This window comes from Dromiciops gliroides, chromosome 4 (genome assembly GCF_019393635.1).
Source record: "Dromiciops gliroides isolate mDroGli1 chromosome 4, mDroGli1.pri, whole genome shotgun sequence".
NCBI classification, from domain to species: domain Eukaryota; kingdom Metazoa; phylum Chordata; class Mammalia; order Microbiotheria; family Microbiotheriidae; genus Dromiciops; species Dromiciops gliroides.
In genome coordinates this window covers 142,941,393-142,956,057 of record NC_057864.1, presented here as the reverse complement: position 1 = coordinate 142,956,057, position 14,665 = coordinate 142,941,393, and the positions used below count along the sequence as shown (strand labels likewise).

The 14,665-nt window shown below is 37.0% G+C and overlaps 1 protein-coding gene across 1 annotated transcript in view; it reads left to right on the top strand.

Moving 5' to 3' along the window:
- Window positions 1–14,665, top strand: part of EDARADD (EDAR associated death domain) — an 84,705-nt gene that overhangs the window by 31,553 nt on the left and 38,487 nt on the right. Inside the window, 1 exon segment of the mRNA XM_044005442.1 lies at window positions 4,886–4,944. Coding sequence (XP_043861377.1) covers window positions 4,886–4,944 — 59 coding nt within the window.

Sequence of the window (14,665 nt, the reverse complement as noted above, 5' to 3'; positions counted from 1 at the left end):
CTCCCTGCAGTCAGATTCAGCTGCAGATACCTGCAATTTCTGCAGAAGTGGCAGAGGTAGAAAACCTTTCTCTCCTCTCTCAGTACTACCCAAGTGGGTGATTTTAAGCTCTATCACTGCCAGGGAAACAGTGGGAATTCCCACAAACTTGGGTTTCCCCAACAGTTTTCTTATATGAGAAAATTATCTCAAAGCTGCTTCTTTGGAGGACTAGGAGGTACTTTCTGTATTTATACAAGCAAAGTAGTTGCTACCTGCGTAAATAACTGCAATATGTTCTGAGAAACTCTCCCCTCCAATCTGATAAAAATAAAGCACAGAATTTATACACGGTGTTCTCAAAAGTCTTAGTATAATTTAAGCACTAAGACTTTGGGGGACATCATGTCTGTATAATCTACTTCCTGATGTCAGAATTTCCATAATTAAAGATTAAATCTTGTTCTCCACCTCCACTGCCCTAAACATATGATGTTATTTACTTAGGGCAAAGGAGCACATTGCCAGGCTTGTATACTAGTGAGAAGAGAGAGAACATGTGAGCACTAGGTACCTGAATTAGAGGGAAATTAAAAGATGGGGTACCAGGGAGAAAGCAGAGTGGCAGAAAAGGAAGTCTAGGAGCATCTAAGGGTGTGTGTGTGTGCATGTGTGTTTAGAGAGTATACATGTGTGTGTGTATATATATGTATGTATGTATATATACATGTCTATATACATACATACATACTCTATATATATTTATACATATACACTCAGCTTTGGTTCTGAAAAATCTTAAATATAGTGGGATATATATGTGTGTGTGTATATATATATATATATATATATATATATATATATAGAGAGAGAGAGAGAGAGAGAGAGAGAGAGGGTGTTATAGATATAGATATTGCCCCCTATATTTAAGAGGATTTTTCAGGAGGAGTCAGATTTTCTAAACTATTTGGCAATTCCTCACTCCACCCCCCTCCCCTGTATTGACTAACTCCATTTCATAGTACCACTCAAGAAAAATTGAAAATACCTCAAAATAAAGGTGTTAAACCAAATAATCTTTAAGGTCCCTTCCAGCTTTCGTTTTCCATGATAAAAATACATACACATATATAATTATATATAATTTCAAAACTTCTTTGAAATGAATCACATATATTTGATCCCACCTCTTTCTTTCCCTATCTCTCATATATATACACATATATATGATTCATTTCTTTTTTGGGGGGGGGTGAGGCAATTGGGGTTAAGTGACTTGCCCAGGGTCACATAGCTAGTAAGTGGTAAGTATCTGAGGTCGGATTTGCACTCAGGTCCTCCTGACTCCAGGGCCAGTGCTCTATCCACTGTGCCACCTAGCTGCCCCATATGATTCATTTAAAAGATTATATATATATATATATATATATATATATATATATATATAAAGAGAGAACATGATCATATGTGTGATTTATTTCAAAGAAGTTTTTAAGGTTTCACTTAAAAAGTCATTTTTTGTGTCTTCCCTATTGTCTCCCATCCCCTACCCCGCCCCCCCCATCCCCACCTCCTTGCTACTCCATGCCATACCCTAGCATAATGGCTCCGTCCCAGCCAGCTTCAAGGAGATCATCTACCCCTGATGGTTTATAGCCAAATGCTCATATCAAAAGTAAAAAGTTTGGTTTATCAGAGTTAACCTCAGGAGCCTGAGGTTTAATGGATTTAAGAAAATGAGGAGTGCTGTAAAAAGAAAAATTGTGGGAGAGATCAGGACACATGAAAATAAGTAATAATCCAAGATTTCGTTGTAATGTGGCAAAAACCAAGCAAGTTGAAAAAAGAGTTGGCTGAGAAAAAGCCAAACTTCTGAGTAGAGATCTTAACATGCAAAATCATGGTTTGGCTCTTTGAAAGATATTGTATCAAATGTAAAGATTTCCTGTTTTGAAGGCTAAAGCTTGGTGTTTAGAATGTAATTACTATGTTTGAATGAAGTCTGGAATCACCTAGAATTTGAGTTTTATAAAATCTGAAATAATTCACAATTAGAATGATATGCATTACTATGAAAAGGATTATTATGCTGGAACTTTTGCTTGCCCTAACCTACTTGATTTAAAGAGATTATATGATTTATATCCTTTAAAATATCACTTTACGAAAGCAATGAATTCTGTAGGTTAAGAAAATTTACTGCTAAAAAGTTTTAACTTGTCCCTTTTATTTATTATATAAATTAAACCAATAAGAATCAATTGTTATTTCACATTTAAAATCAGAGTTCACTAATTCAAAGTAATTGGGTTGTAGAAAGACCTAACTGAATTAGTAATATAGATAGATCGATAGATAGATGTGTTTTTTTTAAATGAAGGTTAATTACTTTCACCTTCACTAAATTCACCCTCATATGTTTCCATGCCTCATTGAGGCATAGAGATGACTCAGTTTTCTCAAAGAGTGTGTCAGTGGGTCACAAGTTCTGGCAAGTCCTAACACTAAGTTCTAACAAAATAGAGATTAATAGATGAGTAACTTGTAACTGTATATATTTATATATAGTTAAAATAATAAACTTCTTTAAAAGTTTACTGTCAGAAGTAAGTTAAACACACCCTGTGTAATTTTGGCTAATTTGCCTAACAAACCCTGTTTCTATAGATAATACAAAGGGAGTCTGTAGCCCAGCCCAAATTAGAGGGCTTCATGTTAATATGATTTTACTATATATGTCAAAAATAGACCTGATGGATTTTCAGTGATCAACATTTCTAATGAGTTGAAAAGGTTTATCATACCCTCTTTAAAGTTGTGTCACTGCCATTGAGTAAATGCTAATATTTCTCCTTTGGTAGTAGTACTCAGACTTGATCTGGTGTGCTAAACTTTTCTACAAAGTACATGAAAACGTTGCATGGACACTTTAATGAAGTCTGGAGCAAAAGGTCAGCGGGTTAATTGATATGATACTTTCACTGGCATCTCATGGGAACAGCTGATTTACATATTCCCAGTTTTCATGGCAACTGATAGAAAATCTTCAATTGCTGGCTTAATAAATGGAAACATCATTTGAGAGAGTGGGTCCCATGTGGTTGGAGAAGCCTCCTTTCTGAGCCCCACAACATTAGGAGCTACAGAGGTGCATAGATACGTGTTCCCTTCAGTTATGTACAACTACATTATTCAACATTTTATGATATCCACTTTCCCTAACAAATTATTGCCTAGCCTGTATCCTTGCCATAGTTTTATAGCATTCACTAAAAAATTTGTCTTGATGCCGGGTCTCTGAAGGAATTTATAGTGTATTTAAAATTACTTCACAATATCCCTGGGAGGTAGGCACTATTATCATCCCCATTTTATAGATGAAGAAAGCGAGACTGAGGGAATTTAAATGACATAGAGTTGTATAGCTAGAAAGTGTCAAAAGGAAGGATTTGAACTCATGACTTCATGGTTCCAAGTCCATTCCTCCCTTATCCACAATACTATGTTGGTTGCAATAGTTTTTTTTTTCTAAATACTAGAAAATTACACCTGTATATTATTTTTCCTTGGTTTCTAAAAAACACAGTAAGCACTCCTTTATCTACTACCACACTTAGCCGTCCCCAAATGAAGTCTTTATTACAAATATCATGTGCTCTATAGTCTACATTTGCATCTGATAAGACTTGCCCTCCATCTTCATAATTACCAGTCCAGTCTTAGGATAGGCACTCTTTGCATGCACACAGACCCTTAACCCACACTCTTTCCATGAACCGCACTTCTTTAATTTCTAGGTCAAAACAAATTGATTAGAAACAATGGCAAAAGGCAGAACAACATGGTAGGAATCCTGTTTGATCCACTCCTTGTTTTGCCTGAGGTTTTGTTGGGGGTGGGGGGTGGAGGGATTGGAGGGGAATGGGGAGGAAGGGGAAGATGAACAACCAGAAACTTATGTGAAGTATTTCAAATGCCTTATTGACGTAAAAGCTGCCAGACTCAAACTGTTATAAAAAATGATTTAGGAATTCATGAAAATGCACAGAAAATATTGTGGATTTGTATAATTTACAGTGTCAACTATTGTGAGAAACAGGCCTCAATTCCCATATCTAGGACCTTTTGAAAGAAGGTGTAGGAGAAATGCTAGGATGTATGCTTCCTGTTGGCACAGTTCAAAGGTCAATAGGAATGAAGGAAAGAGAACATAAAAATCGCAATTCCTATCCCTAGCTTTTTTTTTTTTTTTAATGAATAAGGGCCTATCTAACCTTAAATGTGAAAAGTCTAATTGTTAAATGCCTTTACTTTTTCTTTTTGGAAAATTATACCTGTAAAGAATTAGTATAAATCTGCTTTATATTTCCCAACTTTTAAAAAAAAGTCAGAATAGTTTGAGGATGTACAATCAGCCGCAGTTGCATGATGTAGCAGGAAAAGATTGTCTTCATGTTATATGAGTCAAGTTAAAAAGCTGGCTGAACCTCATTCTAATTTTTAATTGATGTTATAAAACATATACTGTGGAAAGAAGTCATGGGTGGCACAAACCATTCATGAACATGTCACCTTGAAGCAAATTTTGGAAGATGTTATAAACTGGCCCCCCTCCCCCAATTCCTTTCTATCTTTTAAGTGTTCAGAAGGAAACCACAACAAAACAGAGATTATATTGCTTTGATTCTTTAGGGGCTAGTCCTAAAGAAGCCAAGTCTGAATGTATTCTCTAGTTTGCTACATGAACAGTAAAATACCGAGCAGTGACCTAGTGCCACTTGTTTGAATAGAATGTTTGGCAAGATAATGACCAAGCTCAATGACAGTGCCATTGGTAGGAGGGATGAATGTATGTCAGTTATTTTGGTATTCCTTTATATCAAGTTTTGTGTCTTGTCTTTCTTAGCTGAGGGATTTAATTCAATTACACTGAACGTTCCGCCAAGTTCTGACATAATACATCAGGTAAGGAAAACACTTTAAACTATATTTTTTGGAAAATTGTCTACTCTTATGATGCTTCAAGATTTTGTCTCAGCTGAGGAGGTTTGTCATTCTTTAAAAATAATTGTCAGCTAAATGCAGAAATGGTAAATCAGTTCAAATATAGGAGAAAACAGAAGTGAACACTTGGAAAACCAACAAAGGAATTAAAGAGTTAAATATTCCTGCAGTAAAATAAGCTCAATTACATTAGAAGAAGGTACATTGAAATTAACCAGATTTTTTATGGCAAGTTCAGAAGCAGTGAATAGACAAGGAAAACAAGCTTTCTAGCTAATAACTAGTGGAATTGTGAGTTTGGCTGGGTTTTTTAAATAGTATTTTATTTTTTCCAACTACATGTAAGGACAATTTTCAGTGTTCGTTTTTTAAAAAAAATTTGAGTTCCAAATTTTCTCCTTCCCTCTCTCCCCTTCCCTCCCCTTCCCTAAAACAGTAAGCAATTTAATATAGGTTATATAGTGTAATTGTGTAAAACATATTGGAACTGGGATTTTGAAATGAGTTATAGTATGTATTGCAGTAAAAACCAGCCATCTCTACAATTTGCCTTTCTTCTAATCATTGTGATAATTTTTTATTCATAATTCAGACTTTGAAATGCATGTCTGTCTACCTCATGAGGGTAAATGATTTATGCTCTGTAAGTTAGAAATGATAGTAGCTTTCATTAATTTTCCACTTGGTGTGATAGAAAAGGGAAAGTGTGATGGTGTTTTGTTTTTGCTGTAGTAAAAATCGTGATTATTTACAGTGCTGTATTCTAGGAACCAAAGTTTCACTTTGATTATTAAAATAACCAGATGGTATACGAAGAATTAAAAGCCAAGGACAATAATAGAGATAACTTAAAAGGTTATTTTTGTGGCTTAAAGATAACTTAAGAATTGTTTTGGTTGGTCGGTTGGTTTTGTTTTAAATTGGTGAGGCCCCCTGGAATACTGGGTAACATGCTGGCCTCAGAATCAAGAAGACCAGAGTTCCATATCACATACAGATGGTTGCATGATCCTGGGCATATCATTTCACTTCTCTGGGCCTGCAGGCATCTTTCTGTGATGATCAGTTGTAGAGCTGGTGCTCATCTGAATTGGTAGATGGAGATTCTTAGCCAGGAGTTTTCCCAACAGTTGAAATCTTGGGTCTAGCCACAGAGAAACAAATGTGTTATTAGTGTAGAGTTAAAAGAAGCTCAAGGGGGCAGCTAAGTGGTACAGTGGATAAAGCACCAGCCCTGGATTCAGGAGGACCTGAGTTCAAATCCAGCCTTAGACACTTAAGACTTACTAGCTGTGTGACCCTGGGCAAGTCACTTAACCCTCATTGCCCTGAAGAAAAAAAAGAAGAAAAAAAGGAGCTCAAGTGAGAAATTCAATGACAAGGATTAATTGCTTTTGTGAATCAAAATATTATTGGGGCAAACATTTTCAAAATGCCCATTTTGGGGAAAAACTTGATTCTTAGAACCTTTTTAAACTGGAGGGTGAGATTTTGAAGTTTTTTTCTTGCTTGTTTGTATCATGCAGAATCAGATTTCAAGAATAGATTCTGTCTTTTTAGTGTAGTTTGTTTTTCAAAGAAACATCTAAATTTGTTATCAGAAAGGAAGCAAGATCTCAGGGGCTATGTTTTGGTTTTTGTTGCTGGTTTTGGTTCTTTCTGCATTGCTTGCACGTGACTCAACTTATGTAACTTTTCACCATAAGCAACTCTTTGTTGTTTTGTTGTTCAATCAGTTTTTCAGTCATATCCAATTCTTCAGGACCCCATTTGGGGTTTCTTGGCAAAGATACTGGAGTGGTTTGCCATTTCCTTCTCCAGCTCATTTTACAGATGAGAAAACTGAGGCAAGCAGGGTTAAGTGACCTGCCCAGATTCACCCAGCTAGTGTCTGAAGCTGGATTTGAACTCACAAAAGAGGAGTCTTCCTAACTAAAGGCCTGGTGCTATAATTCACTGAACCACCTAGCTGCCCTCTATTGGATGGTAAATACTTTTTTATTTTCAAAAGTTCTTAAAAGATCTTAGGATTTCAATTTGGTGAAGGAGATGATTTATGAAAAGAAACAGTCCTTTTATACAATAACCTTGTGAAATGGGGAGAAATGAATTGTTTTAGGGAAATTCACATTGGTCTCTCAGCACCTCATCTCCTTTAGTGTTGTCCATTTTAGTAACTTAAAACCCATTAGCAAAATTGTGCAATAACTAGCATGTGCTAAAACTATATTTAGAGTATTAAATATTTCCAAAAGCATGTCTTGCCTCAAGGTATGCTGGTTCTGTCCTGCACCTTTCATAAACATGAAGTAAATTTTTAACAAGACAAATTTGTAGGTTTGTTTAGTCTTGCTTTTAAAAATTAGCCTGTAATAAATCTTTATTATTAAATTGTGATATTCTTGGACAGGTAAAGCACCTCGGTAATAAAATGAGACCGTGCATCAGTTGTAGAATGGACATTGTATCCCACTTGCAATTAAAACCAACTACAGTCAGTGCTATTATCTCCTGTAATCTTCAACCAATACCTCCCTATCTTTGTGGTCTTTTCTCCTCTTTTGTAAACTTTCCCTGTCTGTGTAAAAATAACAACATAAGATGGCATAAAAGAAAAATAAACCATTTTTTAAAAAACTTAAACCAATGCCATTGTTTCAAAATGATTGTCTTTTATTTTAATCAAGCTCTCAATCACAAGTGCCAGGTATTGTGATAGGCACTGGGAACAAAAAGACAAAAATGCAACAGTTCCTGTCCATAAGAAGGTGACATTCTATTTGCAAAGTCACGTGTTTTGTAAACCTTAACATACTATAAAAATGCGAGTTATTGTTATTATTTTGAAAATGTAGAATACTTTATTAGAGGAAATTTGGCCTGAAGCCAAGGAATAATTTTGATAATAGACAAACTTTAAATTTTCTATTTGTTGTTGAGTTGTTCAGTCATGTCTGACTCTTTGTGACCCTGTAGACCATAATGTCCTTGGGATTTTCTTGGCAAAGATACTGGAGTGTTTTGTCATTTCCTTCTCCAGTGGATTAAGGCAAACAGGAGTTAAGTGACTTGCTTAGGGTCTTATAGGTAATAACTGTCTGAGACTAGATTTGAACCTAGGGCTTCCTGATTCTAGGACCAGCATTCTATCCACTGAGCCATCTAGCTGCCTCCTAAATGTTAGATAGCATTTAAAAAAAAGATATATTTTATTTGAATTTAGCTTCATAACAGAGCGATAGATTTAAATTGTTGCTTAATAAATATTATTAATTCAAATTAAATCTGAAGGGAAATTTCAAACAGATATTCAAACAGAATTCTGTTCCAAGTTAAAGGAAATTGAGTTCCCTCCCAACTCCAATATTTCCCAACCAAGTGATTATAGGCAGGCCAACACTATGAGCTTGTTTACTCATCTAAAAAAGTGGAGAAAACAATATTAGAAGCACCTACCTCACCAGAGGTTGTTATTGGGATCTAGTTAAATAATGTATCATCTGTGATTATTATTGAGAAGCTATATGACTTTTTGGATATTGGGCTGTTTTTGAAATCAGAAAGACCTCTCAGTTCTTCAGATATAGATTAGCTATGTGACCGTGGTCAAGTCACTTATTTCTTAGCTCCCTCAGGCAAATTTCTTAATACTGTTAAGTTATAAGTCAGTTGCTGACCTGCATCAGTGGAAGTAATTTCCCTACCTAGATAAAATCAAAAGTCTTGGACAACAACAACAACCCATGTCGTTATTATCATTGTTAATAAAGTAAAAGTTCCCCAAATCCAAACTCTTTTAAAGTATCTTCAAATCCTGTCTCCCCAAAATGTAAGTTTTCAAAATGTTTTGCTTCAAACTATAAAAATCACTAAGTGACAATGGTAGAGGTTGAAAACACCTATCTTTGTGTTTTACATGAAATGTTCTAACTCTCATGTCCTTCTCCATCAGAATATGATGACTTGGAATTAGTGTGGCTGTTTTAGGAGCTGAAAACTTAATACTTAAGCTCTTCAAAGATCTTTTCGTGCTAGCAGCGTTGCCTCCATTGTACAGAGCTGAACCTCTTCAAACCTTGAATAGAAAGCATTTGTAAATTTCTCTGACTAAAATAAATCTTGATCTGATAGCCAACCTTCAGGGTCTTGGAACTTAGACTAGATGAGGGAGAGGACAGACACATAGTTTGTCATGGGGCCAGTACTTGAAACTTTTCCACCATAGAAAATTGTTGACTCATAATGAGCTTGCAATTTACTTTGGATGTGTCATGCCTTGTGCATCCTGTGTTTGTGCAGTTGAGCCTTTGAATCTAATTAAAAGAGCTTACATCTACCCCTATGAAATCTTATCTGTCTTTTCCATAAAGATATAATGACAAATCGTCAGCAATTTTTATTAAAATCCAGGTATGCGATGTGTTTGGCATTCCCAGTAACCACCAGTTTATTTATTTATTTATTTAGTTGTTTGTTTATTCATTTATTTGTTTATTTGTTTATTCATGCATTCATTCATTTGTTCCTTTATTTATTTATTTATTTGTTTGTTTTGCAGGGCAATGAGGGTTAAGTGACTTGCCCAGGGTCACACAGCTAGTAAGTGTCAAGTGTCTGAGGCCGGATTTGAACTCAGGTCTTCCTGAATCCAGGGCCGGTGCTTTATCCGCTGCACCACCTAGCTGCCCTAACCACCAATTTATTAACTGTAGTAAAAAGCAAATCATGCTTGTGTGGAGTAACCTGTTTTTGACTGGGTCTTACCTAAGTCATGTCAAGTCAACAAGGATTTGTGGAGCACCTACAGTGTGCCAGGCTCTGTGCTCAGCACTGGGGATACAAAGAAAGGCAAAAGTAGGCCCTACCTTCAAAGAGCTTATAGTCTAATGGGGGAGACAGCATACAAACAACTGTGTACAAACAAGATATTGATAGACAGACAGATATACACACATAGATACATAGATATATCTCTCTGTGTGTGACATAAATTGAGATCATCTTGGAGAGAAGTCATGAGCATTACAGGGAATGAGGAAAGTCTTCTTACAAAAGATCATCTTTTAGCTGGGACTTAAAGGCAGTATGGGAAGCCAGGGTGAGAGGGAAAGCATTCCAGACATGGGGAACAGCCAGTGAAAATGCACCAAGATTGAGTGTCATGTGTGAGGGTGAACTAGGAGGCCAGTGTCACTATATTATTGAGTACGTGGAAGGGAGTAAAGTGTAAGAGGGCAGCTAGGTGGCACAGTGGATAAAACAGTGGCCCTGGATTCAGGAGGATCTGAGTTCAAATGTGGCCTTAGACACTTGACACTAGTTGTGTGACCCTGGGCAAGTCACTTAACCCTCATTGCCCCACCCCATCCCCCCCAAAAAAAAATTTAAGGGAGTAAAGTGTAAGAACCTTAGAAAGGTTAGCAGGGGTTAGGTATAACCAATTCTGTTTCCAAGTGTCAACAGACCACTTGCTTTATAATATGTTTTAGAATTTTTCCAGGAAAATTGGGTCAAGCAATTGTCCATCATTATCATGGCTTTGAGTGGAAGATTGGGTTATGGGGGCAGTTGGGTGCTGCAGTGGATAAAGCAAGGGCCCTGGATTCAGGAGGACCTGAGTTCAAATGTGGCCTCAGACACTTAACACTTACTAGCTAGCTGTGTGACCCTGGGCAAGTCACTTTACCCCAATTGCCTCACAAAACAAACAAACAAAAAAAGACTGGGTTATAAAAGTTAAGGAGACTGAAGAGTTGATTGCCAAAGCAAAGGTATGACCTTTCCTTGTGAATTTTGCCTCAGATAGCTGTGCAATTTCAGGTAGGTCATTTAATCAGACAACAAGCATGTATTAGGTGCCTGGAGACACAAAGACAAAAATGAAATGGTCCCTGCCCTCAGGGAGCTTATAATCACTGTGGGGAGATAACACGTCCATGAATAAGTATATATAAAATAAATTCAGGGTACATTTGGAGGGGGAGGGAATCTAGGAGATGAAGAAAGTGCTGCCTGAGCAGAGTTTGGGAGTTTAGGGGTGGGGGTGGGGGACAGTTGTGGACTAGAGCTATCTACACCTGTTCTGTAACCTGGTCTTAGAAAATGGCCCAAGGTACTGAGAGGTTAAATGTCTGGCCTACACAGGGAATATGTGTCAGAGGTGGGATTTTAGTTGCAGCCTTCCTCACTGAGAGAACAGCTCTCTATGTTCTCTATCTAAGATGCCTTTCTTGAGTATAGTTTTGATAGAAATAAGAGATTTTAGGAGGTAGAGGTTAGAAGGGAGGGCAAGGGAGGCATGAGAGTTAGTCAGTGCTAAGATTTAGAGACCCAGTTGGCTTAGTTTCATAATTTCTTCTCGCTCTTTTCAGCTGCCTGTCAGTAGAAATGGAGGAGGTAGAGAGTGGGAATAATTCAAGGCTAGAGTTTGGTACGGTTTGGATATTGATGGGGGGTAGGGAGGGTAGCAAGGGATTCAAAAGCAGAGGACTCAGAGCGTTGAACTTTAGGAGTGAATTTGGAAATGGAGGAAAAGGAAGTTAGATCGGGATGGTAGCCTGGATAGGTACTGATGGGTATAAGGATTAGGAAGAAGAATTGGTTTAGTGGGGGTAACATATAAGGAATAAGGTAAGCCTTATAAGGCAGAATTAAAAGAAGTTATGATCTGATAAAAGAATTTTGGGGATTTTGATCATTGAAGTGGAACACTCGCTAGTGATAGCACAAAGAGGTGACCATCATTGTTTATGGCTAAGCAGGAGTGGAAGATGAGGCTACAGTAGTTGAATTTGGAGGGCAGAGTATTTGAGGGGATATCAAGAGGAATATATATTCAAGTTCCCTCAGATGAGAGCCAGAGTTGGGGTAGAGAGGAAGACTCTGAACCACAGACTGAACTTCTTGAGAAAGGTATTAGCCTCTATGATTCTCAGTTTCCCCATCTATAAAATGGGAATAATAGCACCTGCCTTGAAGAGTCACTGTGAGGATCAAATAAGATAATATATGTAAAACATTTTGCAAACCTTAAAACACTATATAAATGTCAGCTGTTATACTCCTTTTTTTTTTTTTTTTTTTTGCGGGACAATGGGGGTTAAGTGACTTGCCCAGGGTCACACAGCTAGTAAGTATCAAGTGTCTGAGGCCGGATTTGAACTCAGGTACTCCTGAATCCAGGGCCGGTGCTTTATCCACTGTGCCACCTAGCCGCCCCCCATTTTTTTTTAAGATCTCTAAAAGGGGTCAGCTAGGTGGCACAGTGGATAAAGCACTGGCTCTGGATTCAGAAGGACCTGAGTTCGAATTCTGACTCAGACACTTGGCACTTACTAGCTGTGTGACCCTGGGCAAGTCACTTAACCCTTATTGCCCCACTAAAAAAAAAAAAAGATCTCTTAAAAAAGCATGTCTACAACTTCTTTGTCACGGGATGCATCTCTTCCAGGCTTAGTAACTTGAACTCATTGAGGGTAACTAGGCGCTAGATAACCATCTCCTCACTTATCTTGGGTTTCAGTTCTATTAAGTACTCTTGTTCTAAACTTTCCAGTCTGAATATTATTTGTGAAAGAAAGAACAGAAGCAAATGGAAAATCAGTTGTTCTGACTTTTCTCTGTCATTTATTAAATTTGTTCCGTCCACCCTAAGTAGTATTCTGGCACTTTCTTTGATGTACCTCTCATACCTACCCCAGCTGATTAAAGCCTTTTTGTCTCACTTAACATTCCTTGATCATTCTAGCTTTAGGGGTCCTGCTAGATGAGTCTACTTCTTTTGCCTATTATACATTTCCTGGAGTATATCTTGGATACTACTTCTTGTGTACAAGTCATCACTAGTAATGTACTGCAGCTTACTTTCCCATCATTTGTCATTTCACTGGCCTTTGGCTCACCTACAATTTTCATTCTTGAGATTGTGGTGTTCCATGACTTGTAGGTATATAATATCACTAAGAAAATATTAGTGTTAAAAAGATAAATCATTTTCAAAGAGTAGCTTTAAATCATTAAAAAATGCTATCTAGGGGGCAGCTAGGTGGTGCAGTGGATAAAGTGCTAGCCTTGGATTCAGGAGGACCTGAGTTCAAATCCAGCCTCAGACACTTGACACTAGCTGTGTGACCCTGGGCAAGTCACTTAACCCTCATTGCCCCACAAAAAAAAATGCTGTCTAGTTCATCAGATCTCTCTACCTTATTTAGTATGTGACTGTGAAGATATGCTCTGCAGTAAAGTAGCATTTGCTAAAGTTTGCTTGTTGATTCTGCATATGTTCTTAAAGTATGCTTTTAACATGCATATAAAAGGCATATATGTTCATGGGACTGTACGGGAAGAGGGAAGTCAAATACCTTATGCTGTCATCATTCACCAGAAGGAAGATGTAAGATGTGGAGAAGTTGTCAGGTGAGAAGATCTACACAGCACAATTCATTATTCATGCCCCAACCCAGAGATTTAATGAGATGTTCAATAACATTTGGTTACCTTTAGTAGCTAAAAATACTCAGACTTTGGGGGACATTCTGTATCTATATAACCTTGTATTCATGACTATATCTCAGTTTTTTTTCCCCTTGGATTGAAATGTACTCAAAACCCAATGTGATATTAAAATGCAGATTTCCCATTTATTTGAAAGTCACTAGAAAGTTTAAAAGGGGAGGGGGGGCATAGAGGTTGTTAGCTGTTGATGTCCTATTAGTTACATTTTTTGGAAAATAATACTGTTCCTGATTCCCCGCCCCATTCGTTTGGGAATGTATGTTCTTTTCTCTCTTTGAGATCTTGAGAATTTGATTCTTCATTTCTACCAAAATTGTTTTGCCTCCAGAATGGATTTCTTCTGTCTGTTTTTGTCCTGGTCTGGCTTGTCTTCCTAACTACATTTTCTTAAAATGCCATATTCACTTCCTCATATAACACATTGTCATTGACGATGCTAATCAACTGTCATAAGCAAGATGGCCAATCTGTTCCATTTGCTGTCTGTTTGTTATTCTCTTTCGGTTTCATCTTCCCATGGTTTTAGGTGACCTGGTTTAGTTGGGTCTCATTCCAAACTTTCTGCAAATGCCTCTTCCCTTCCACTGCTATTTTATGTTTTCTGAGGTAATGTTGTTAGTAATTTTTAGGCATGTTCTCCTGTAATGTTTTGCAATTTTGTACATTAAAGTGGTGAATTTCTTTGCTGCAAGTCTCACTACATGTCAAGGAAAGTGGTTATTTGCTGGCTAAGGCAGTTTTGGGGTTCTTTTGGCATGCCAATGCAGCACTAATTTTCAGTGGATGAAACTTTTGGATTACATGGTGATGATCAGGGTCAATGTCTTTACCTTTATTTGTTGCTCATTTTTCAGTTGTTGTTTGTTTGAAAAGGTCATATTGTGTATTACAATATTATCCTTTCTATCCCTTGAGAGTTGATTTTTACCTTTTCTTTTTTTAAAAAATGGATGTGACTACATAGAATGCTGATTCAAAAATTACTTCCACATCAGTAACGGTTTCCTGGTTTTTAAGATATAGCAAATTTCTTTCTTTAAATACTATTCCATATTTATTATTTTTTCATAAAAGTATTTTATTATTTTCCAATTACATGTAGAGATAGTTTTCAACATTTGTTTTTATAAGATTTCTAGTTTCAAATTTTTCTCCCTCCCTCTCCTCA